Genomic DNA, 23,500 nt, shown 5'->3' on the forward strand with positions numbered 1-23,500 from the left:
TCACTGTGGACACTTGTAAAGTGATGTAGATAGAAGAGCAAAAATAACCTTAACTTTACACACTAAATAATGTGAGCTAATAATTATCACTCAGGAAATGTAGCTTGTTATTGTAAGATGTTCTTCTATATAAATATATTCCTCAGCTTATTTGTCAATAACAGTCCAAGACCTAATTAGATCTTAAAAATTATTAGGAATAAAATGGAAAAGCAGAAGAAATCAGCAGGCTGCTGTGTAAATCCATGGTGTATTTGTGGCTTAGCTAGTGTTTATACTTCTCATCCTTTCAACTCAAAAAGGCTATGGTGAAACTTCAGAAGGTGAAAAAAGGGATGATATGAGCATTTTCATATAACAAATGATGAAATAGACTGTGATCTCCAGACTGAAATAGGTCTATAAAATTATGATTTAGAAAAAGTATGGCTATTCATTATCCCTTTCCAAACAAAAGATTTTTGGAAAGATGTTGGGGGAAATGTGTCATAGAAATTAAATTAGCAAAGGGCAAGTTCAAAACAAACTGGAGTATTTTTCCCACAGTGTATAGTTTGTCTGTGAAACTCCTTGAGACAGATGTTGAATTTACACAGGCTCAGCATGGAGCTGTCTAAGTTGTGGCAGAACAATCCATCAGGTGCAATCCAATATAAAGATGCCGTTTCTCATTCAAGAAGTCTCTGGGTCACAGAATATTGGGACAATATTCTGGGAGAACATCATTTTATGTTTGTCATACTCTTGTGTTCTTCACAGGCACCCATTATGCCCCATTATCAGAGAAAGATGCTGGGCTGGACAGATCCTTGGCCACTCTCAATGCTATTCTTTGCTAAATAGCTCAGTATTTGGTGAAGTTCTAGTATGTCCCTGTTTCTTTCCTTGTTTTCAGTAATTGCCCTGCTTATCTACTGGAGATGGTTTCTTTTAATGGGCTTTGCTTACATTGCCCTGCAGTGCTATGATTCATATGTTGCTGTCTTACTGCATTTTACACCATTCAGAAAGGATAAATGGAACTCAGAGTAGCCGTATATTTATATTTGCTCTATGGCTTAAAACAAATGTCACCGAATAGCCTAAAGGGATGTCAATGAAAATGAGAATCCCATCCTCTGAGATCAGCCGCAAGCATACTTAAGATGATACACTTTTACATAATTTGTTACTTAACTAGTATTTTGTTCAGCCTTTTAGAGAGAATTTCACTGCAAAAATAAATTCCACCCACTCTTCAAATTCACTCCATTTTTATGAGATCCTATACACTAGTTTTGTCAAGGATGTTTTGCACCCTTCTGATGTGCAGATTACATTGATAACTATAATGGAAGTCAATGAAAAATATACTTCATTACCTTGAAATTATCTGAAGTACCTGGGTAATTTTCATTTTAGCAGATTGTCTGCTAATGTGAGAAACAACAGCAAGAGGCTGGAAAAACATGTTTGTCACCGTTATTTCTCTGGTTATTGAGCATTAGATTACACTCACGTAAAGCCCTGTGCAAACAAACAACTTTATCTTCCTTTTACAATTTGCTTTGTCATATGAGCTCTCACTGAGCTCTTCTTGGCTGTGCAAATGAAGCAACAAGGTTGCTTAAGGAAGGAAAGCCAGTTTATTTGAAGGAAATCCTCAGAAAAACTGTATATCATAAAGAAATTTCCTAGAAGCAGAATGAATTAACCTTAAGTTTGGTTGCCTAAAAGCGTGATCAATGGGATTTTGTACTCCCTGTGCACTACTTGCTTTCTTTTGACAGGACAAGTAACATAAAAGAAAGAAAATCTCATCTGAGTCCTGTTGATGTATCACTTCTGAAGTCAGCGAGATCTCTCTCTCACCAAAGCGTTCCAAGGTATTTGCTAAGATGAGTGAGTGGAAATGAATTGCTGCACTTCTATCTTCCTCCTTCCAGCAAACTGTAAATGCAGACATGCACTTTCATGTCAGCTAATGTGATCGCATTGTTAGCATGAGTTTGCTTAGGGTTGGCAGGAGGGTTTCAAAGTCCCAGGAGCAGGATTCGGTTTTGTTTAGGTTTTTTACCCCTTAAAAAGAACAATAAAAAAAAATTAGTAAGTTGTGTTGTGGGGCCATAGTCTCATTTTAGTACTCCTAAATGACAACAGTGTTTTAATGAAATAAAAAGAAAATAAAACCTTAAATCATGTAAGTGAAAAAAAAAAAGAAATAAAAAAAAAACAAACCCCAAAACCAGACAAAACCAAATGTGTTTTAGCAGAGAGATTTTGCATTCTCTAGGGCTTAATACGACAGTTCTTGCACAACCAGTAACTGCCCCAAGATTGCTCCAGTGTCAGTAATGTTGAGGGCTATAAAATACTTTGAGATATTTTTAACCAGGGTCACTATTAAGCTGATTAGCATAAATGTTTCTTTACTGGAACAGAATTCCAGTTATTACAGAGCAAACTGCTCTTGCAAAGAACAAGTGCCCGCATTGAGAGTGAGACAAGCCAAATTCAATTTCAGACAAATTGTCTGCCAGTGTGACTTGCAGCCTCATCTGTTTTTTGTTTTGTTTTGATCCAGACCTTTTGCAGGGTTTTGGAGGATTTTTTTAATAGAAAAGGAAGTGGAGGTTATGCTGGTTCTTGGGAGAAGATCTTGTGATCTACAGCAAGTCACTGTTAGAGCAGCCTTGAGGTTTCTCAGCAGTGCTGCAAAACTCAGCCCTGATGTAGAAGACTTCACCAATCCAGGGGGTGTGAGCATGGATGGGGCTGGAAGTCTTGGTGGGAGGTTTTGGGGCAATGGAGAGAGCTCTTCTCCTCCCTCTCCACACGCTTCCTCTGCTACCACTAAATCTACCAAGAGGGGTGGGAACCAGCCTTGCTTTGAGTGGGTGCTGTGACTCATTTCCATTAGCCTCGTAACACCATATTTCAGACTTAAAAAAACCATCTAGATGAGGGATATAACCTGCATATGAGTAAAATGGGATGTATGATTAATCTCACACCCTCTGTGGGAGAGATACTGCTTCTTTCTCACTTACCAGGTTATCTCAAGGACTAAGCACAGGTAAAAGCCATGTTTGATCATCTCTACGGGCTCCCTGTAATTCAGCCTTGTTCACTTGGGTTACACTCACCAGGTTGCCAATTTTTCTGACTCAAGATAAAATGGACCTGCCAGTAATTCAGACCAATCCCACAAAGGTATTGGAAGATGGGGACTGAGACCTTGAATGCCTCACAGGACTTAATATTCATAATGAAAGTTTGACCTGTTCTGGCTGCCAGTTATACAAAACAATATATGTGGTTTAACACATTATTATGAGAGAGAAGGAAATCAAAGCCAAAGTATGATCTCATTCTTCCATACAGTGTATTAACCTATTAAAGGATTTAGAGTACTCCATCACAGAAGTGAATTAATAATTAAATGGAAGATGTCTGGTGCTTTATCACATTTTATGCCTGTAGTTTGGTAAGAAGGAAAAGGAGCTTAATGCTGATTAGGAGCTTTAAAATGAAAAACAAAGCCTCCATAGAATGCAATCCCGCTTCCAAAATAATAATTCCTTCCACAGCACATTTTCAGGAGATGTGTTTATTTTTAAATGTAGATAATGATACATCCTTCATAGTGTACAGACTTTCTGCTTAACTGTCTATTATTACAACTTCAATATTAGTTACTTTAATACAAATAGCTAAATACATTGACAAAGACAAATGAAGCCCTAAAAAGAAATTACTGAACATCTGCTTCTGTGAATGAGTTTTTCATCTGTGACTATACTCAGATTGTGTCAATACAAACTTTCAGGCACAACATATTCCCTCATGGTGGTGCCTTTTCATGTGCACAATAATTGTATTCGTAATTAAATATATGGATTCTTTTAATTTTGATTGTCTAGTTCTGCAAATTGTTCACAAAACAGAAGGTTAAGAATGACCAAACCTGATGCTGATGCTGACAATCATTTTGATTGATACCATATTTTGGGATTTTACACATCTTTTTCCTTTTATATGTGTTCTTAGTGTTCTGATATATAAACTAAATGAAACAGAAAGCTTCTCTGAGTCTTGAAAATATAAATTACTATGAGTTCCAACCTACTACGACATGAGCAACAAGAAGATAGCACATCCCGATGGTACAGGACACAATCATCATGGGGAAACCTAACCTGAAACAACAATAAAATAAAGGAAAGATCAATAAGGATACAATAGTTTGTTCACCAAGCAATTTATGAAAAGGAAATTAAAGTTATGCTACACATACAAGCCTTGAATATGTTTATAGCAGTGCCAAAAGCGTGGATGTACTACAAGTATGGCAATGTATAGGAGTCTAATGTTCAAGCTCACTTTTCTACTTCTGGCCTATTTAAGAGATAGGTGGTCAAAATTAGCATGATTTCATTAGTTTCAGGGCATCTCTTCCAATTTACTCTGTCTCATAATCTGGCATGACTTGTTGTTTTGTTGGGTTTTTTTCCCCCAGACAATATGTAATTATATAGGTAAAATAGCAATTCTTACAAAATTATGCAGCATTAGAATAAATTATCTAATGTGTATCGTTTCAGATTAGGTGTGTAATCCTGGTATGGCACTTTATAACTTAATCTATAGCTAAAATTCATTAAATTGTTTCGCTGTTGATCTGTAGTCACATACAGCTTGTATTCCTCTTCCATACCTCTCACCAGGTTTAACAGACTTGAATGGACTGTTGGAAATAAACCCCAGGCAACTGTAAAAGTGCTAAAACTTTGCTGTTCTATCAAAACCATTATTTGTTTTTCACCACAGATTAAGCTTTTCACACAACATCCAGATTTTATAGCTTTCTTTAGACTGACAAACAGGTAGCAGAGAGACAACTGGAAAGGATGTTGTGGAGTTGGCCGAGTCCTGCTCTGATAGATTTGTAGGTCTTCCATATGTGGGAAGAGAAGGCAGTTCTCTGAAACTTAAAAGCATTATTATATGATACTGAGGGACTGTGAAGAACCACTGCTGTGATCACACTCATTTGTTTTATGTTGCTAAAACCAGAAGGAGAACTGAGAAATGATCATGCCACAAATGACCCTCCTGATGTACTTTCTTTTGTCAAGTTCAGCCAACAATTTCCATAAACCTCATCAAAGCATGGCGATGTTCTCTGAAGGACAGCATTTCATTTATTCTCTTCCTTGAAGTGAGACCTGCTTATTACATGTGGGTTTATTGGTTGTGCCTTTTTGCTGTGATTGTTAGGAGCCCTCAGGAAGGTTCCTCGAGCCTGTTCCCCTCTGCCACCACTGATGAAAAGATGTCCATTTAGTAGGTGACAGGAGGACACCATTCTCTGAGCTTGGGTGGATGAATAGCTCCTTTCTTTAGGAAGCTACAGCTAGAAGGAACCTCTTGGGGCATTAAGTCTGGCCCCCACTTCCTCAGGGTATGAAACCACTTGCATAAAATGAAAATTAAATTTCTCAATGGCTCACTGCAGTCTGCTCTTTCTACCTACAGCTGCCACATTACTCTAAACCTTGAGATCCTCATGAGTCATGTTTCTTTCATTGCTGTTTTGTTGAAAAGCTGACTGAGCGAGGCATAGGTGTGACCAGCAAAACAGAGGTGCTTTCAGCTTAACAGCCATTGGTTCAAGTTACTGACAAGGGAATTCTAGCAGCAACGAGGGTCACTGCAAACATGCAAAAGTAAACAGCCCTGACCTATAAAGTTTACAGAATAATTAGGAAACCAATAAAACCCAAACACTCTAAAGAAAATGATGGAACTATTTAGTGAAGAACAAGCTTGTCCATAGTGCCTGCTTTGTGGCTGATCTTGATCCATTACCAAAGTGTACCAAGTACCAAAGTGAGTACCATCTCACATACCAATAGAAATAGAGGCAAACCAAGAACAAAACGAAACCTTTGCAAGGCTGGAAATGTACAAAGGGCAAGACTCTCAGGGCTGGCAGATCATCTCGTTTCTGCCTCCTTAACATCCCCCTGAAGAAGCTGGCGTGTTCCTGTGTCCATGACCAAATACTGCCTGTGAGAACTGCCCCAGAAGGACAGTTCCCATGCCTGGTTCCACAGACTTTCGCCTCCATCTTTCCAGGTTTTAGGACCTCATGTGCTGGCCTCTTCTGCCATTCTGGTAACAGGCATTATTGTCACTGTTCTGGCTTTAAAGGCATTAATGTTCAGCTGGTATTTGGAATTGAGAAAGGAGAAAGGAGAGGAGGAGAGAGAAGGACTGGGTGTGTCCAAGTGGTAAAAGGTATGAAGAATTGTTAGAAAGGCTCATAGGATTGTCACAGCTTTCAAACATTTCCTGAAAAGTCTGAAGTGTATTTGGAAGATTTATTTTTCTTATTTTGTTCATATGAACAGGCATAAGTATACTGCAGATAGGTGTTATTTCTTTTCCATACAGACTGGTCAGATCCTTGCTTTTGAATGACTCGTTATTTCAAAGAGCTGAATAATTTTTTAGTCATTAAACTATTGCTGTGGGTTGACCTTGGCTAGATGCCAGGTGCCACCAAGCTGCTCTATCACTCCCCTCCTCAGCAGGACAGTGTAGGGGGGAGAAAATAAGATGGAAAAAACCTCTTGGGTCAAGATAAAGGCAGTTTAATACAGCAAAAGCAAAGGCCATGTGCAGAAGCAGAGGAAAACAAAAAAATTATTCTCTACTTCCCATCAGAAGCTGATGTCCAGCAACTTCCCGGGAAGCAGGGCTTCAGTACTAGTAGCAGTTGCTCCGGAAGACATACGTCATAAATAATGAAAGAACCCCCCTTCGTCCTCCTTTCTCTTAGATTTTATTGCTGAGCAGATGTCACATGGTACGGAATATCCCCTTGGTCAGTTTGCATCAGCTGTCCTGGCTATGTCCCCTCCCAAGATCTTGCCCACCCCCTGCCTACTGGTGAGGGGGGAATGTTGGAGAGACAGCCTTGGTGCTGTGTGAGCACTGCTCAGCAGCAGCCAAAACACTGGAGTGTTATCAACCCCTTTCTAGCTACCAATACGAAGCACAGCACTATGAGGGCTGCTATGGGGAAAATCAACTCCATCTCAGCCAGACCCAACACAACTATGATGAAGCTGATATTATTGTAAAATAGCAGAGCTAAAGCATGTCTTGGAATTATTTTAGAAAAAAAATTTCATTAATTTGATGGCTAGCCAACTGCTTCTCAGACCCTTTCCTGCCTTCTCTCAGCAAATCTGATTTCTGGCCCTTCCTAATCTCACTTAGATAAAAGTGTCCAGATAGGACAAAAAAGCAAAACCAGCAATGGCTGTAGGAATAAAATAGCATGACTAAAAAATCCTCATACACCCTCCTGTATATCTAATGAATGCTCCCTGCAGCTGTATCCACATGACAGGCTGGTGAACTGGAGATTGCTACAACTTTCATAAGAAAACCGGGTGTTGTTTGACAGAAAACAGAGTTTTATTGACCTTGCAGTTAGCAAACAATGAGCTGGTACCGGGAGGAATGAGGGCAGCACAGATCTTAATCTGTACTAAAGCAGCCTAACAAACCTCCCTGGAGAACACGCAGCAGCTCAGCAGTGAATGGCAATATAACGCCTGTGTGAAGACTGGCAAGGGGATGGAAGGATCCAAAAAGATTCAATGGCTACTCAACTATTGAAAAGAGAACAGAAAAGCTAGCTCCAGCTTGGAGGAGGTCTGTGCAAGAAAATGGATTAATTATACAGGGCCACATATAAACATGCAGGAATTGTATTCATACCCCCATTAACACAGTGCCAGCCAAATGTGTAGCTGGAGCCAGACACAGCCAGTCTGGAGGAGGAACCTCATTTCATGTAGTGTGGATGCTTGCATAGGGCATAACTATGAAGCCATTATTCTCATTGCATGGACGATTACCCTTCAACTTGAGGCCTGAATTTCAGGCCCGCTGGCCTGAGCACTAATGTAATTGAATCAAATTCAATGTGGAATTTGTGTACCAGAGAGAGAGGAGATAAAGCTCAGTCAGTAAGTATTAGTTACTGCAGAGTTAATCGATTACTTGAGTTAGTTCAGTGCCCTATTATGCTGTTACACTACCCATTGCTCTCCCCCAAAGGAAGATATAGCTTCTACCCCAGGCCACACACAACACAATGTTTAGGTACCTATGTTTTCTTTAGTTATATGAAATCTAAGAATGCATTTTAAATAATGTAAAAACTACTTCCAGCAACATTCATTTTCAGTGTATTCCTTGGAGTCAAAAAGCAGCATGTCATTCAGTTGCTTCTGCCCGGGAAAAAGGATCAGCAGAGTTTAGAAGTCATAAAAACCTTTCTTGCGCTAAAACTTCAGATTTGTAAGAAACACTAATTAGCGTCTTTGGCATAAAAATACGTTTTCACATGATCTTGTAACAGCATCTGATGTGACATTTTTATACACAAACTAAGGGAACAGGGCAGATGGATCCTGCACTGGGCAGCCTTTTTTTCCCTCTCCCTCTCTGCAGACAGGGATACACACACATACTGCATGGCACAAAGGGTTCATCCCAGCTGTCCACAGCCAGCTCAGGGAGTTTTCACCACTGCAAAGATGAAGCAGGGTCAGACACAAGGAAAGGATGGATGACAGGATCTGGCATTCACCCCACTCATCCCTCCTCCTCTTCGTACTAGAAGCTTACACATAAAACTGTGATCTAAATGAATTCGCACAGCTTAAATATACACAACAAGCAGATGTTAGTTTCATGCAAGACAGTGATAGCATTTCAAGTGAGAGCCCCAGGGATTTGTATTGGACAAAGTTTTACTTATTAATAACTTCAGCGATCCAGTAGTGAAAAGCTTGAAAATTGCCCCAGCACGGGAGAGATGCAAGACTCTGTGGAGAACAGAATTCAGCATGTTCTTAACAAATTAAAATGAGAATTTCAAATTAACAAGATAAGACTCTGTGAAGGTAAGTGTGAAGCATGTATTAGAAGTCAAACGCAGGCACAAAAACTGCAAGGAAAGTGAAGCTTTTCACTGATAATGACCTAGTTATTTCTGATCCTGCCTCGCTGCAAGATTTCTGGCCCTGTAGTTATTTAGAAGAAAAAGAAGCTGGTGTATGTTTATTCTGGGAATAAATCCTATTTTTAATCAGTACCTACGGATGTGAATATTACAGTTTTCTTAGGTTATAAGTTTATCCAATATTATTTGCTAAACAATAATAGCAAAGCCTTTGGGGTCAGAATTGCATTTTCCTGGACAAACTGATCTCCTACAACACCTTGCAGCTCTATTTTCACAGAATCAGAGAATCTTTAAGGTTGGAAAAGACCTGTAAGATCATCAAGTCCAACCATCAACCAACAAACACCACCATCACCATTAAACCATGTCCCACAATGCCTCGTCCACATGTTCCTTGAACACCTCCAGGGATGGTGACTCCACCACTTCCCTGGGAGGTTTATTCTAGTGTCTCACTACTCTTTCAGTAAAGAAATTTTTCCTAATATCCAGTCTAAACCTCCCCTGGGGCAACTTGAGGCCATTTCCTCTTGTCCTGTCACTTGGGAGAAGAGGCCAACACCCACCTCTCTGCAACCCCCTTTCAGGTAATTGGAGAGAGCGATAAGGTCTCCCCTCAGCCTCCTCTTCTCCAGACTGAACAACCCCACTTCCCTCAGCCGTTCCTCATCAGACTTGTGCTCCAGACCCCTCAACAGCTTCATCGCCCTTCTCTGGACACGCTCCAGCACCTCAATGTCCTTCTTGTAGGGAGGGGCCCAAAACTGAACACAGTAGTCGAGTTGTGGCCTCACCAGCACCGAGTACAGGGGGACAATCACTTCCCTGCTCCTGCTGGCCACGCTATTTCTGATACAGGCCAGGATGCTGTCGGCCTTCTTGGCCACCTGGGCACACTGCTGGCTCATATTCAGCCGGCTGTCGACCAACACCCCCAGGTCCTTTTCTGCAGGGCAGCTTTCCAGCCACTCGTCCCCAAGCCTGTAGCGTTGCATGGGGTTGTTGTGACCCAAGTGCAGGACCCGGCACTTGGCCTTGTTGAACCTCATCCAATTGGCCTGGGCCCATCGATCCAGCCTGTCCAGATCCCTCTGCAGAGCATTCCTACCCTTGAGCAGATCAACACTCCCGCCCAACTTGGCGTCATCTGCAAAATTGCTGAGGGTGCACTCAATCCCCTCATCCAGATCATCGATAAAATATATTAAACAAGACCTGTCCCAAAACTGAGCCCTGGGGGACACCACTTGTGACCGGCCACCAACTGGATTTCGCTCCATTCATCACGACCCTCTGGGCTCGGCCGTCCAGCCAGTTTTTAACCCAGCGAAAAGTGCACCTGTCTAAGCCATGAGCAGTCAGTTTCTCCAGGACAATACTGTGGGGGACAGTGTCGAAGGCTTTACTAAAGTCCAGGTAGACAACGTCAACAGCCTTTCCCTCATCCACTGGGCGGGTCACCTGGTCATAGAAGGAGATCAGGTTGGTCAAGCAGGACCTGCCTTTCATGAACCCATGCTGGCTGGGCCTGATCCCTTGGCTGTCCTGCATGTGCCCCATGAGCACCCTCAAGATGAACATCTCCATAATCTTCCCCGGCACCGAGGTCAGGCTGTCAGGCCTGTAGTTCCCCGGATCCTCCTTCCGGCCCTTCTTGCAGATGGGCGTCACATTGGCAAGCCTCCAGTCGTCCGGGACCTCCCCTGTTAACCAGGACTGTTGATACATGATGGAGAGTGGCTTGGCAAGCTCCTCCGCCAGCTGCCTCAGCATCCCTTGGGTGGATGCCATCAGGCCCCACAGACTTGTGGGTGTCCAGGTGGCATAGCAGGTTGTTAACTGCTTCCTCCTGGATTACGGGGAGTTTATTTTGCTCTCCATCCTTGTCTTCCAGCTCAGGGAGTTGAATACCCTGAGGATACCTGGTGTGGCTGTTAAAGACTGAGGCAAAGAAGGCATTAAGTACCTCAGCCTTCTCCTCATCCTTCATGATGACGTTCCCCCCTGCATCCAGTAAAGGTTGGAGATTCTCCTTGGCTCTCTTTTTGTTGTTCATATATTTACAGAAGCATTTTTTGTTATCCCTTAGAACTGTAGCCAGATTGAGCTCTAGCTGGGCTTTTGCCTTTCTAATTCCCTCCCTGCATAACCTAACAAGGTCCTTGTACTCTTCTTCAGCTGCCTGCCCCTTCTTCCAAAGGTGATAAATTCTCCTTTTTTCCCTGAGCCTCAGCAAAACCTCCTTGTTCAGCCAGGCCGGTCATCTTCCCCGCTGGCTCTTCTTACAGCACACCAGGACTGCCTGCTCCTGTGCCTTCAAGATTTCCTTCATGAAGAACATCCAGCCTTCCTGGACCCCTTTGCCCTTCAGGACTATCTCCCAAGGGACCCTCTCAACCAGCATCCTGAACAGGCTGAAGTCTGCCCTCCGGAAGTCCATTTTGTGATGCTTTAAGAGCCAGCAGGACCTGGGATGTATAAGACTCAGGTTCAGTGCCCTGTTCTGCCTGATTTGGGACATATGAAATGTTCTGACCCATAAAAATCACACCTGCAGGCACTGCCTTCCTTGGCAGCTCACGATGTGCATCCTCGGGGGGATCTGTGGAAGAACCATGCCTCTGAGGAAATGGGGAACCTTCAGTGGTTCCTCAGTGGAAAAGCAACAGCAGAAACCTCCCAAGGGATGTTGTAAAGAAGACAGAGCCAGGCCCTTCCCAATGGTGTCCAGTAACAGGACCAGAGGCAATGGGCACAAACTGAAACACAGGGGGTTCCCTCTGAACATCAGGAAACACTTTTTTACTGTGATGGTGACCGAGCATTGGCACAGGTTGCCCAGGGAGATTGTGGAGCCTCCATCCTTGCAGATATTCAAAAGCCATCTGGACACAGTCCTGGGCAACAGGCTCTAGGTCACCCTGCTTGAAGGGGACCGCCACAGGTCCCTTCCAGTCTCAACCATTCTGTGATTCTCACCCACCTACTTGTTCATCTGTTATTCAACACAGGTTGAGAAAGCATGATCTGCACACCTGAAGAATGTCATGTCATCAGAAAATATTTAAGAAATGACAGATGACAGATAATTCTTCTCATTCTTGGACAGTGTCTCATCATACGCAATGCTTTGCTCTGGAAGTTTGATGATCACAGACTCATTTTTAAAAGAACATCTAAATGTCTACGAAAGCAGCCTCAAAAAAGAGATTCAGGTATGGGTATACTTAGAAGATACATGAGGTTATTTCTGAATTCAAGGAAAGTTACATCTTTTAATGAAGTTTGATAATTCGATTTGCAAAGTAATTCTTATCTTTCTTTTCAACAAAAGGGTATATCCACAATATTCATGGATCTTAATGAAAAGAACTCATGAACTGATCTCGAGGAGTGTGGCTTTTTTAAATGGATAATAGGACAATTTTACCTTGATGAAGAACAAAACTCAGCTAGTTAACAAAAACTATATAGGTCTACGTAAGCTATAGTCTCATGCAGTACAGCTCTATGATCAAGTTCTTCTGTACCTCAGCTAGGATTAGATAGCAGCGTGAAATCCTTTTTTGGGGGAAAAAGGGGAGAGGACAAAATTACCTTTATAAATGTAAGACTTGATTGTGAATATTATAGTTTCTGAAGTTCTCCATACTTTTTCAGATTTATCCCAAACAATATATAAATTATTTGTAATAACGTTCTTAGACATATAGTTCATTTTAATTGTGATTATTTGCTGCCAAATTCTCCTATGGAGAGATTTTCTCAAAAGTTTATTTTGAATTTTCATCCCAATTGTTAAAAAAAGAAAACCTCAGAATTCCTTGGAACAAAATAATCTATTTTTATTAGCTTTATTGATTAATTCTCTACCTTTTTTCTTTGGCTTTGGGAAGGAATGGAAACTGAAAGGAAAGATTTTTAATTTGTTGTCTGCCTTACTCACAAAGCCACTAGGAATTTAACTCTGGTCAATTTCTCTGTTCTTATTATATCTGTGGTCACTTTGCTATCATCCTATTTCTTCTCTCCCTTTCTTTCAGTGCAGACTACCTTATGAGTCTCCTGTCATTTTCGTTGTGTCAACTTTTTCATCATTCCAAGTTTTAGACATACTGATTCAGTTTACCTGAAAGGAGAGTATGGACTTTACTAACAGCTTAAAGAAAACAGATTCAAAATGTTTATCACATGCCCATGACCCCTTCAAATCCAGACACCTGTTGTAGCTCAGAAAACAGGTGGCTAAAACGGCAAGTGATCATTAATTCAGCATTAAATTGCTGTGAAATTCATATAGTCTGGAATTACATAAAAATTACAGTGTGGTTACCTACTAGTTACCATACACAGTAGTTACTGTGTAATTTAAATCACAGAACAAAACCTATAATCCTATTTTCTTCTGATTGCTAAAATTATAATAATTTCTCATTATATTCTATCTGTTTTGAGTCTATGCCAAGATTTCCCACAGAGTCACTGCCAGGAGTGAGCCTGAGATAGGGAAAATCAGATACTGAGTGAGAAAATGTAAAGGTGTTAGGTTTTGCCTCCCATAGTCTAGAACATCCTTCTAAGGATGTTTTGCTGTAACCTCAACACTTTTATGTGTGGAACAAGCAATATGCCTTTCCTTGGCCTTCCAAAATTCTGATTATCTAAAGAAAAAAGTGCAAACTTTCATTGTAAGACAATAGTTGGTCTGCCAGCTCCACCTGGCTATTGATAGAGTGTTTGTTGCAATATCTGTCTAGGTCTCTGTGGTACAACTGAGATGAAATACAGGACTGTCAGAACAAGTGACTCTGATAACTATCCAAAACCTATTCATACCTGGTAAGCTAGCAACCTGTATGAAACACCACGAAAAAAAATTTAAAAACAATTCAATTTTATTAAAAAAATACGGTAATTGGTTATTTAAAAAATCAGCAAGACGCTAGTTATTAGATGACAACAGCATCTAACCTTTTTTTTAGAACTAAACATACAGCTCCAATAGGAAATGGCGAAATCCTGCAGACAGCCAGGAAAGAATAGAGCTCAAGTACAGAAGCAAACCTGAAAACACAGATAGAACTAATGGTGACATTTTACTGGGGAAGAGCAACATAACACTGAAAAATTTGTGGAAGTTATTTTTCCCACTATCCTTGTGATTCTAATATCCTTTTAAATGAACAAATTTGTATTAATAATTTGGCAACGTGCAAAAGGTGTTCAAAACCTTGTATCTAGGTGACAAAGGGGGAAAAACCATTAACTTTCCACATTTAGCTTTAAGGACCCCATGGCCAACATGAATACCCCACATTTAAATGAGAAAGAGAATTACTTTAGTCAAGCTCATTGCTGTCACTCGATGTTAGAGAAGCTAGATTCAGACCTTTGCACATGTTGGGATGCGTTTTATTAAATTTATATAGCATGCTCAAATCCAGATTACGGGGCTCTATAATTTCGGCCTTGGTGTGATATTATTATAGAGAGAGACATGCACAAGCCAATGGCCTGAAAAATATCTTAAACTTAAATCACTTGTTTAAGCATGGGAATAATTGCATCCTAACTTAGAAAATGCATTTAAGTGTTTTGCTGCCTCAGGAGTCAAACAGACAAATCAAGTGACCCCAGATATCTCATCCATAGTCTCTTTTGGAAGATATCCAAAGGCAGGAAAGCCAATATAGTGATAAGACAGTATGATTCCCCTGTGTACCCGTCTTTGCTTCATCCATAGAAGTTTTGGCTTTTCTCCATCTATCTGCCCTATGCCATGAAACACCTGTCAGAGTCTCCAACAGACAAGTTGCAGCTTCAGATAAAAATGTAGTTACTCTTGACATGATTGATACAATTACCCCAGGCAACTCACAAGGTTGCCCGAAGTTAACACCGCTTGCTTTCTACCTGACCACCAATATCTAGAGCGAACCAACCATGTTTGAACATGTCAAGTGCATCCTTTTCCCAAGAAGGCTTGCACCAACCAAGGTGAGAGCCAGGAAAACAGAGAGCAGAGGAAGCTCTGCTCTGTATAGTCCATTTAAAAGATTGTATTATCTCTCTTTTCCATCAACAGATACTCCCAAGAAACATACAGTATACAATGTTAAAGCTCCAAAGCGAGCTGTCAAAACTATAGAAGTTTATCATCAAAGCAGTAATTCCATTCTTTGCCAGACAGTGTTGTTATGACTATTTGAAAACAAGTGATCTTATATGATGTATGTTGGCAAAAAGGAATATGGCACAGACTGAATTTTAGCTGTCTTTAGTCAGGTGAATTTTCTCAGTTTTGCAATGTAATATACTTGATTTTGTTTCTAACATTTGTGCTCCAAAGAGACCAAAGCATTGCAAACACCGTGTTTATTGTTAGTCCCAATGTCCAGCTAGACAAATTGTTTGCCACTACATTTACCAGAGCTGAGATAAATACTGCAAACTTAAATTTGTACACCTTCTAGCAAATTCTACTGGTAAATTTAGTTTAAATAGTTTCAGTTCACATGAGTTTCTGGTCCATTAATGACAAAATTAAGTTTTTTTTATTGCCAAGACTATTTGAGTCCCCAGATAGTCCCTAACAATTACTTGGTGCATTAATATGAAAATCCTAGAGGCAGAGTAGATTTTCCATTCATTATTAGGGGAACATGTTCTACATAGGCAGGTGAGTTTCCTTCCTGCCTGCTGAAGAAGTAGGACATGCCATGATAAAGTGTGACATAAAAATTCAAGATGATCTGCTAGTGATTTCCTGAGTTTATCACAACTTCATGTCACTCATGGATCTGTCGTTATATATCAGCAATATATTTGCTTTCCACATCCTCCAGGCAGACCCCAAAACAAGTTTAGTCTTCAATTTGTTGCTTCTGGTTTTGTTATGAAAGCTTCACACCATTCTAAAATCTAGGAAATGCAAATATATTAAATTGATTCAGGTTCTTGGGAAAGCCATACTTATTCCTCTCCCACACATCTGTGTAATGAGGTATAGTTGTGTGTCTGAGCTTAAGAAGATTAAAATCATCATGGATGACTAGAAGAGAGAATTAATGAAGTATGTCTTCTCTGACAGTACTTTAAGAGACTCATGCACTGATTGTGAGTATAAACCTCAGTATTCCTGGTAGCGAATTGTTCTCATTAATTGTTTGAACGGTTCTGATACAAATACTCTACTGATGAGATAGATTTATACAAAAATAGTGAGATTTACTGTGAAAAAATGAATGCATTAGGACTGTTGAAATAGGTTTTGCAATGTTTACAGTTAGTGTTTCTGTATTTTATTAAACTTAACATATTACAAACTCATTTTTGATTATTATATTTGCAAAAAGAAAATTTGAGGCTTAGCCACAGTCAGAGAATCACAGAATCACTAAGGTTGGAAAAGACCTGTAAGATCATCAAGTCCAACCATTAACAAAAAAACCCAAACCCACAAACAAAAAAACACACCACACAGCACCATGCCCATCAAGCCACATCCCACAATGCCACATCCACACGCTCCTTGAATACCTCCAGGGAGGGTGACTCCACCACTTCCCTGGGAGGTCTATTCCAGTGTGTTACCACTCTCTCAGTAAAGAAATTTTTCCTAATATCCAATCTAAACGTCCCCTGGCGCAACTTGAGGCCATTTCCTCTTGTCCTGTCACTCGTCACTTGGGAGAAGAGACCAACACCCACCTCTCTGCAACCCCCTTTCAGGTAATTGGAGAGAGCGATGAGGTCTCCCCTCAGCCTCCTCTTCTCCAGACTGAACAACCCCAGCTCCCTCAGCCACTCCTCATAAGGCTTGTGCTCCAGACACCTCACCAGCTTCATCGCCCTTCTCTGGACACGCTCCAGCACCTCAATGTCCTTCTTGTAGTGAGGGGCCCAAAACTGAACACAGGATTCGAGGTGCGGCCTCACCAGCGCCGAGTACAGGGGCACGATCACCTCCCTGCTCCTGCTGGCCACACTATTTCTGATACAGGCCAGGATGCTGTTGGCCTTCTTGGCCACCTGGGCACACTGCTGGCGCATCTTCAGCCGGCTGTCGACCAACACCCCCAGGTCCTTTTCTGTGGGGGAGCTTTCCAGCCACATTTTTGTTAAAATATATTTTTATAGTTCAAACCTCTCTGCTATAGAAATTTATCACAAAACAAATTGTTTTGTCTATTTTTGAAACAAACCAGCTACAAAAATTTTTAGACTACATTATTTTTCTACATGGTCTAAGCAAACCAAGATAGCAGATATGGCAGAAATTAACTGATTTATTTCAGTTCCAAAATGTTTCAAATTAAATAACCTTTACTTACTCTGCATTATCTTGCTTTTTCTTAGTGAGGATTCAGGCATGGAAGTTGCCTGAATGTTATTTCTATGAATGTCCTTAATCCCTACCCTCGCAAATGGTACCTTAGGGCACTTTTCTTTGTTTCTTTTTTTTTTGTTTTCAATGTGCTCTTTTATTTTGATTAAAGCACAAGATAAAAGGAAAGTTACATTTTACAGTAGAGATTAATCAGACGAGTCTTTAGTAGTTCCAACAGAGCACTCTCAACTATTTTTAAAGCTCTGGACATTGCTAAAAAGCCAGACGCTATGTAAGAAAGCATATGTTCCAACCCATTCCCCTATCCTTTTTCTCCCAACTTTGAGACTTTCATTCATGTGCCATATAATGTGATGAGAGAGAACTTATGTACAGCAGTTTATCAGGACAAAGGAGCAATGTAATTTCATTTTGAATTAAAAACTAGAAGGATGCTTCATGTGCACTAATGATTATTTTTCATTGTAAACTCAGCAGATGCCTCCTGATAAAAGGTTGTTGATGTTGTAAGGCCAGTAAACTTTCCACCACAAACCCTATGCTTTAGGCCACCCAGTCTAAGAGAAGATCAGAGAGTGGATATTTTCAGTCCAGCAGGCTGCACTTGGAGGCTTCTCTCCAGTTCACCATGAAATGCCAATCAAAGGCAAATAAGGGGGCAGCTGGAACCTCCCAAGCCCTCTCTGCCATCATGGTGCACTGCAGTGTCTAGGTCTTCCTACTCCAGAGAAGCCACAGATCTGAGCTCTTATGCGCTCACTACAAGGAAAGCTTTTATTAACCACACGTCTCATTTTAAGTGCACTAGCAAACTAAGGTTAAATAAAGTGAATCCTGTTCTAAGTGCATCAGTTCCTCAGCATGTTAAAGCTTACAAAGTATTAGAAAAATAAATAATATACAAATATATCCCTCCAGATTGTCACAGATATATACCAACATTTGTTACGAGATGAAACAGGAGACCTAACAGATGGACAAAATAGAAGTATAGTATGGAGAGGCAGATAAGTACCACTAGTAGGATGTTTTAACATGGGCTAGCTACATGATCAATTCACAGGTGTTGCAAGTCAATCAGAAGCATCAAAAGGAGTTCACTAATTGTTATAGATGACAGATAACCCTTAAGGTGCTCCAAATTGAAAGGTTAGAGCTTGAGAAACTCTGGTTCTCAACTCCTAAAAATGCACTACATTTTCAGAAGTTTCTTTGAGAAAGACCACATTAGTCCCAGTGTTGTCATCTAACCCACACCATCATGAGTGTTACTCAGGCTTGCACTGGGAGTAAGGATTACAGAGTGACTGAAATGAGGGAAAGACAGGAATAAAATAATTAGATATTTTTTTTTCATTATAAAGACATTTTACTATCTTCATATTTTCAACAAGTGGATGAAAACTAAGCTAGTTGCTTCACTAACTTCTGCCTCCCTCCTCCCATCTCCACCTCTACAGGGGAAGGGATGGATTGCTGCTCCGGGAATGCAAGCATGCACCAGCAACCCACCTGGGCATTTCTTCATGGGCCTACACTTAGCTCATAACATGACACAGGAGCATCATGGAATTTCCCCAGCAAGTGAGTTATGCAGGAGAGCAGATGCTCTGGGCCAACCATTTACACCAAGGCTACATGCACCTCAGTCTTCCTCCTTTATTGTTTTAGTTGTTGAATTTTCTTTTGAACAGCTTGGACAATCAAATGGTTGATTTAAGTGCCATCAAGTAATTCTGAACCATTCCTAAGTGCCACCACAGAATCACATTATTAACTTTCTAAAATATCAGGATCATTGTTTCAGGTATCACAGAATCACAGAATGACAGGGGTTGGAAGGGACCTCTGGAGACCATCTAGTCCAGCCCCCCCATCAGAGCAAGTTCACCTAGAGCAGGTTGCACAGGAATGCGTCCAGGTGAGTTTTGAATATCTCCAGAGGAGACTCCAAAACCTCTCTGGGCAGCCTGTTCCAGTGCTCTGCCACCCTCAAAGTAAAGAAGTTCCTCCTCATGTTTAGATGGAACTTCCTATGACCAAGTTTGCGCCCGTTACCTCTTGTCCTGTCACTGGGCACCACTGAAAAAAGACTGGCCCCAGCCTCCTGGCACCCACCCCTTAAGTATTTATAAGCACTAATAAGATCCCCCCTCACTCTTCTCTTCTCCAGACTGAAAAGGCCCAAGTCCCTCAGCCTTTCCTCATAAGAAAGGTGTTCCAGTCCCCTAATCATCTTCGTAGCCCTTTGCTGTACTCTCTCCGGCAGTTCCCTGTCCTTCTTTAACTGGGGAGCCCAGAACTGGACACGGTACTCCAGATGTGGCCTCTATTTCTCTGAATTTGGCCTTTTCAGCTAAGTACAATAGACTTTTGAATTTCCTGTCTTAGAAACAGAAGGTACAGTGATGCATTCTGATGCATTTTAGCTGTAGCATTATGAAACAAAATCTTAAGCAAAAGCTTGGCATTTATATCCTCACAGTGCCAGAGATGTAATATGAATATTTCTTGACTGTTTGGGGTAATTTAGGGTTTTTTTTTTTCCTTTACCTTTAGAAAGTCTATTCTTTAGATAATTTCCATAGTACTAGGAAAACAATTTATCTGTATGGATGCCACTTAGTTTTGAGCCTCTAACTGGTTTTGTTCAGCCTTCATTATCAGCAAGTAGTAAAGAAAAGGCTTAATAACAAATGAACCCAGAAAAAAAATGCACAAATAATTTTAAAACTATTTAGTAATATATGTTACACAATACTACAAAGAAAAAAAAAAAAAAAAACCAACAGAACTCCTTTTCAAACTTTCCTAGGATTAATACTTCCCTTTTTCTTTATTAGACTTTTTGAAGGCAAGTAGAATAAAATTGTTACCTAACCAAATAAAAAATACAATCAAAAACCTTCAAATCCTTATCTATTTTTCAGGAATATGTTTTGTACCTTCACCCAAAAAAGCAGCTCTTAGTCACTATCAGTTTAAAACTAATGTCATTACATAACCATTACCATTTTAGCCTATTGAATTGCTATATATCTGCTTAAAACTTTAGACTACCCCTGTTTAAGTAACCCGCACTGAAGCTGAACTACTGCAAGTGTTGACCAAGTGGTTTATTAGTGCTGTTTAAATTAATGCAATACCCCCGAGTGTCAATATAATCAGGAAGATAATAAGTTTTTTAAAGTTATCAAAAATCACTGCTAAGTTCAAGCAATGAAAAAGAAAATAATATAGTAAATACTACCACATCTTTTGTGTGACAAATAACATCTAGTTTACACAAGAAAATAAACATCTATTTAGTAGTCCATGAAATGCACTACTTCCTTTGAGCAGTTCTAATTTCAAATGCATTGAAATGAAAATAACATAAACATTAAATCCTCCTTTCTTCTGATCATGTTGGGAGACACCAGGATAGTCTCTTTGACACATTATTTAGTAACAGGGAAAATCACTTTGCTAGTTCTATTAAAAATATCAAATTATTTGAAAAAATGAAATGCCATTTAAAACTGTAATTCTGGTGTAATACCAAATGTCTGTATGATGCTTTGGCAAGCAAACATGAAGCATGGGATAAAGCAAGCTCAAGCTGAGGAGAATTGATATGTTCTCTTAAGAAAGCTTATTAGTCAGGGTTCATATGGCAAATGTATATAAGCTTTACACTGACAGTGTTCTCTGAGTTTCCCAGACTTCATGTCTCTTCCTGCCATTTAAGTTACCTTTGCATTTGGATCTCTTGCAAATTCTTTTTCAAAACAATGTTTAGAGATACAGAATTTCTCCAAGCAAATATTCTCAATCCAGCACTTTCTGACTAATTCTGGTAATTGCCAAAGTACCCTATTTAATTAGAAAATCACTTTCTAATTTCAACAATGTTTGAATAAGACTCTTGTTCAGCAACTATAGTGACTAATCAAATTGAGCATGTTGTAATTAACTGGAAATTTGGCACTTGATGTAATAGCTATATGAAGCTGCAAAAAGTAGGATTTTTTTTTGGATAACAAAAACAATTTATACCAGCACATATGACATTACACATGTGTGAATTCAGATATGTCTTGCTCAATACAAGCAACTGTATATGAATTTTATATCATCTCCCAGGTGGAATAAAAACAGAAACTGGGTTAAGGCAGTTTGGCTTTTTATCTCTCCAAGTCAAATTACAAAAAGCATGGAAATGAGCAAGTACTTCACTAATACTTCTCTTCTTACAATCATCTCTACCTGGCTGAACTTGTTCCCTTCTCAAACTCCCCTTCCTCCCTTCTCCCACCAACTCTTTTATCCCCAGCTTACGACACACAGTTTGTCAGAACAGGGCTATCTTCCACCCAGCTGTTTATGAGCTCAAACCCCATTCCTGGGCATACAGCTTATACTCTGAAATGTATCACCTTCTAAAAGTTGTTTCTCTCCATTGACTGCAATCAGATTCGGGTGTGGAAGTAAAGATATCAACACTGTAGAATGGAAAAGTGAGGTGAGAGGAATCTTTCCTTTACTGACAAGCAGCTCTACGAACAGTGGAAAATAATGAAACCTTATTTCCTACCAATTTGTGTCTTAATTTTGATTGACTTTCTGCCTAAGTAGAAAGCTCCAACTGAAGCTTTCTTCCATAACTTCTAATGACGCTCACCTGCATGGATTTTTTCAGTGTGTAAAGTGTGGGCTCAGACTGCACTTTCCCCTCAGTGGGAATGCTAATAGGGTTTCTTTTCCTCTTCCCAGCCACTGACTTTGATGAAATTTCAGGGACATTAATTATTTTTGAGAAATCAAGCCACCTTTCCCCTCCATCCTCTCCCCTGTCAAAAGTGTTTGAAGTTGATAAGCACATTCAGAAGTTACTAGGTGGGAAACACAGAGACACATTCACAGCAGTATGATTGCACTGGAAACCAGATCAAAAGTTAGGCTTTGATGGAAAGAGAGGAACAAAAATCTTTTCAAAAGCATTCTTTTTTTCTGAAACTTACCTGTTACAAGTAGCTAACTGATCTTGAAGTGTGCCAAAGGCTTACCTTCATATAACTCAAGAATAACTAGAGAAAGGGATCTAGCTTTGCATGTGCTTACATTATATAGTTCTAGTCTCCAACTTATTGTCAGAATGTTTATATGCGTGGGAAGGTAACAGGGAAGAGCAAGAAATGCGAAGTTAAAAGTTGGCATGAATTAGTATACTTTTTGATTTGAAATTTCATGTAATCCCTAAGGAATTGTCAACGTAAATAGAAAAACTAAAAATCAGTTATTAAGTTATAAAAAAGAAAAATTATTCTTACAAATCAATTGTAAATTTCAAGGCTATCTTAACTAGTGTGCTGCTGCTGACACTCCCACAGTATATGTCTCAGATTTTAATAAGAAACAGAAAAATTAAGTTCCATTTACCAAAATGTTTTAAAACAGCTGTATGACTTAATGAATGACCTTTAACAAAGTTCAAATAAAAGGAGCATTTTAACCAGTTTACTACTCAGATGTATACCTACTGAACATGAAAAGATTGCTGAAGTAGGGAATAATTTATCATTATTGCTCAAAGTGATAATACTTCTCCATGCAGTTTTTATTCTGAACAGTTACATATTCTGAATACTGTTCAGAAATATCACAAAGCCAAAAATTAATATTCCAGCAGTGTACCTCATAACTGAAAAGTCCGATTATACTTATGATGAAGAATAATATCTGCCAAAATACAAAGAACAAGTAAGCTGCTTGTATGTCTCTGTTGAAATTATTAAACATGAAAAATGTATTTGAAGGTTTTTTTCTAAATGCAACTACATCATTAGTTTGCACCAAATATACAGTACTCTGGTAGTTACAATGGAAATAAACAACTTGCACAAGTGTCACTGAAGTAATTTATTTAATGATAAGCTTCAGCACATATTTAGTATTTCAGATTCTTCTGTGCATTGACATACTAATTGCTAGCACTTCAGAATATACACTGACTAAATATACTTTGTGTCAGAAGAATGTACTCACTAGATTTTCTGTACAATATTCAAAACATGGGATAATCTTAGTAACCATTTAAGTCAGGAGATACTTATTCTGCAGTCTGACTAGTACAATGA

General features: G+C 39.7%; 1 protein-coding gene across 1 annotated transcript in view; it reads right to left on the bottom strand.

Moving 5' to 3' along the window:
- Positions 1-4,090: 4,090 nt before the first annotated feature.
- Positions 4,091-23,500, bottom strand: part of OCA2 (OCA2 melanosomal transmembrane protein) — a 184,945-nt gene continuing 165,535 nt past the window's right edge. The window contains exon 23 of the mRNA XM_059822678.1: positions 4,091-4,178. Coding sequence (XP_059678661.1) covers positions 4,091-4,178 — 88 coding nt within the window. The remainder of the gene's footprint in view (positions 4,179-23,500) is intronic.

The sequence above is a fragment of the Gavia stellata genome, chromosome 1 (genome assembly GCF_030936135.1).
Source record: "Gavia stellata isolate bGavSte3 chromosome 1, bGavSte3.hap2, whole genome shotgun sequence".
Lineage (NCBI taxonomy): Eukaryota > Metazoa > Chordata > Aves > Gaviiformes > Gaviidae > Gavia > Gavia stellata.